We start from the raw sequence: 3806 nt of genomic DNA, 5'->3' as shown, positions 1-3806 counted from the left end.
CAGAGTTGTCTGAAATCTCATCAAAACTTCAGTCAGACACTGCTCAGCTTGACAATTGTTTCCATTTTGTCATGGCTAGTGCAAACACACTCACATCAATGATAACCAAACCTCAGCTGTGTCTGAAAAAAGTTCTGGATGAAAAAGAAGACTGCAGATGTGAGAGAAAGAGCAACAGTGCAAGTGTGATGATTACCCCAAAAAAAAAAAAGCATGAAAGATGTGTTGGATAAGCTGGTGCTGTGCTTGGTAGAAAGATTTTCTGGCACATCAGAAGATAAAGTTTTGAAGAGTGCAAGGATATTTGACTGGACAAGTATGCCTGAAACTGACAAAATGGATTAGCCGAGTGAAAGAATATGGTGAGACACAGATGGATGACTTGATAGCTCATTTTGAGACTGCTTCAACACCAAGGATGCTCAACACTGAAAATAAAGAAAGAGTGGCTATGTATCTCTCCGAAAGTCAGGGCTTATTACCTCTGAATGAGAACAAGACAAGTTCAATCCTGAAAAAAGCAAGGACATTTCCCAGTCCGTCTCATTTGGTTCATATAATCTCTGTTTTGCCATCATCCACAGCCGAGGTAGAAAGGCAGTTTTCTTTGATGAGGCACATCTTTGGTGACTGAGGCATTCGCTTTCCAGAGATATTGTCTTGCAAGTGCCGTAAAACGCTTACTACTGAAACAAAAACCTACTTCTATGCCATACTATGACTCTACGGCTATAGCCTACTTATACAGGAGTCTTCGCCCAACATCCCGGTGCTTTCATGCCACTTAGGCTCATATCAGTATGCCATGTGTAAAAAATAGACTCATTATAAAAAGTTTTGCCATCCAATAGATGTGGTCAATTTAAAAAAAAAAATTTTTGTAAGTGTTTTACAGCGCTCGCAACAGCATAAGGTCATATGAGTGTGCGGGACACATTAAACTTTTTCAGTTGGTAGAACATTTTGTATTTTGCCGGGGTGGCGGCCGAAGCCTACTCTTATCGATTTTAGGCCACCAAGGGATCTTTAAGGTGCGCAACTTGCACACGGGCTTTCCAAGATTTTTCGCCCATGTCCTAGAAGGCTAGGTGTAGATCTTTCCTAACAGAAGATAAGGGGTGTGGCTGAAAGACAGCAGTAAGAAAGAGCCAAGGAGTAGCAGTAGAAAGGCTGCAGAAAAAGTCATGAGCCCAGAAGAGGGGGCAAAGGAGGTGAGGGGGTGGGGGCAGAAAGAGGAGACGAAAGCAGACGACAGAACATTGCCAGAGAGCAGGAAAGGAGGTAATTTTAGAATTAGAAAATTTTTCGGTCGCTACCTGGATTTGAACCCAGGATCTTTGAATGCAAGGCCAACTCTTTAACCTCAAGTTCTAGTCCACGAGAGCCCCCAGATGAGGTCAATGATGTGGTGACTTTATATTTGATTTAGCAGTGGTAAATTCTATGACAATTTGTATCTTACCCCTTTTGTTTTAAATTTAGCTTTTCTTGATCTGTTAAATACCGAATCTATGGGAAATGATACACTTCCAAGTATGAAACTTTATTTCGTCTGAAAGTAAACAATTTTGCTTGAATTTGTTCTTCAGGAGTCAAAGATCACACCAACTGGCCCACAATTCCCCAAGTATTCTTCAACGGCGAGTTCATCGGTGGCTGTGACATCATGCTGGACATGCACAAGAATGGGGAGCTCATTGACGAGCTCCAGAAGCTGGGCATTAGATCTGTGCTGCTGGATGCGGAAGACGGCGATAAGAAATCATGAACTATAAAACTTATCCGCCATTGATTGTGTATTATACATTTACACTTGTCACCTGTGCCTCAGCTGACTTACTCGTGCCTCTTCAGCTGGAGCACATGTAGTTAGTAAATTTTGTTTTATTGGAATGGAACTGGAATTATATGTTTCAACAAGTACAATGTTTAATAAGCAGATGTTTCAGAAATTTTCTTTGCAGCGTAACCATCATTTTTTTGTTTCTCATTTACAATCTTTCTGTGATTATGTTCATTTCTTACTGAGATAGAATAGATAGACACATGCATGCTCATATGACCTGATGTTGGTGCTAGTGCCGTAAAACTCTAACCAAACATAGATCATAGACGGATGAAAATGTCACAACAAATTTGATGTTTTGTATGCAGTTGAATCTGTGTATTTTCAACTTCTATTGAAGAGGAGTTTTGTGCCAGCAAATGTTAGGTCCAAATGAGATAATGCAATGATGATAAGTCGGTGCTAGTTTAGTTGAAGGTCTACTACTGGTCTGGTCTGACAACTGGTTTATTTAAGGTCTACCAGTTTATATAGCCCTTTGGATTTGTGACAAAGATCAGTTTATATTAATGATATTATATAGATCTATTCACTTTGCGTATACAAGATTGGAACTGTCATAAGCCATATTAAAAATGTTTTGGTGGTTGTAGTTTGTCAGGGTTGGGAATGGGAAGATCTTGTGTGTGTGTGTGGGGGGGGGGTGCCCCCTTGATTTCTAAAAAATAGTTTTGTCTGGGCACTTATCGCAATTTACTTGCCAATCATAATATTTACCATCTCAAAAATTCTATCATCTAAATGATGCAGCAAAATGAAGCAATCCACAAACTGCATCTCAGTGTCACATGACCATTTTTGGTCTAAATGTCACCAATGCTGTCCTTGCCATCACCAATCAGGATGGACTTACACTACGCTAGATCTAGATCTGCCTAAATGGCATTAGACCATGGTCAATCAGGTGGGAGTCACGATAGACCGTCGTAGTGCAGTAAATCGTCAACTAAAACAGTACCGCTAAGTCTTTCTTGGAAAAAAAATGTGCCGTGTTGTGTCGGTAGTTTTTACTAGTGTATCAAGGAGGACTACCTTCTGACTTTTGTTCCCATAGTTCAGGCTTTCACTGGGTTTGTTTGTTGTTGTTTTTTCTGAACTTTTTATTGCTTGTTTCATTATCAGGCTATGTTTATTTTGAATGTTGTAGCAAGCTGCACCCAAAATGTTTAACATTTTCCAAGTTTTTTTTAGAGGAACACCAGGGATGCAGTGAATCAAATGTTGTGAACATTTACTCCTTAAGAGTTATTTCACAAAGTCAAATTATTATATTTAAGTATGGTACATATTGGCACATCTAGGAGACCTCTGCATAAAATGGAGCAACGATTTCATGGACATTTTGAGTTCTTCGAGGTCTTTTAAAAATGTCTTTCCCAATATCTGCTGTCTTTCTCTTATTCATGTAAATCACTGCTCTTGTTTTTTAAAATTAGGGTGGACGTCTATTTATAAAAATTAAAGGCAACTCGACTGCAGTTTTCAGAAAAAAAACCCAACTTATTCTGACATTGATCTTGCTTTTTCAATTTGTTGCAATTGCCATATTTCCGTTTGACTTGGTTTAAAAATGGATTTGGAATACTTTGACTTTTTAAAAAAATTGAATGATCATGTAAATCTTTTGAGTCATAAGTACAATGTATAAATCTGCAAGTAAACCTGATCACACAATTGGCTACAACATTACCTTTGTGAATCCCTTGAATTGGAGGGAAAAGCCCATTAAAACGTTGTTATTTCACGTTAATTTGTTTTTCAAAAAGACTTGACTTCAGACTGTCGTTTTGCTTTAGAAAATTCACTTGTGTGATTGTTTGTATGAAAGTTTCTTCATGTTCTTGTGATTGTTATGTGATGTTTCTTTCTCATGTTATAATTATTAATAACCAGCCTCTTTTTTGCCACCACAAATTTGCTCTGTTGACAGTAATTAAGATTGAGCTTCAGTTTTAGACTG

The 3806-nt window shown here is 38.3% G+C and overlaps 1 protein-coding gene across 1 annotated transcript in view; it reads left to right on the top strand.

The window, feature by feature from the left end:
* LOC101863061 (glutaredoxin-related protein 5, mitochondrial) overlaps positions 1–3596 on the top strand; it is a 5645-nt gene extending 2049 nt beyond the window's left edge. Inside the window, exon 2 of the mRNA XM_005109995.3 lies at positions 1590–3596. Coding sequence (XP_005110052.1) covers positions 1590–1768 — 179 coding nt within the window. The 3' untranslated portion in view covers positions 1769–3596. The remainder of the gene's footprint in view (positions 1–1589) is intronic.
* The last annotated feature ends 210 nt before the right edge of the window (positions 3597–3806 follow it).

The sequence above is a fragment of the Aplysia californica genome, unplaced genomic scaffold (genome assembly GCF_000002075.1).
Source record: "Aplysia californica isolate F4 #8 unplaced genomic scaffold, AplCal3.0 scaffold00838, whole genome shotgun sequence".
Classification (NCBI taxonomy): domain Eukaryota; kingdom Metazoa; phylum Mollusca; class Gastropoda; order Aplysiida; family Aplysiidae; genus Aplysia; species Aplysia californica.
This window is presented reverse-complemented; position numbering and strand designations above follow the sequence as displayed.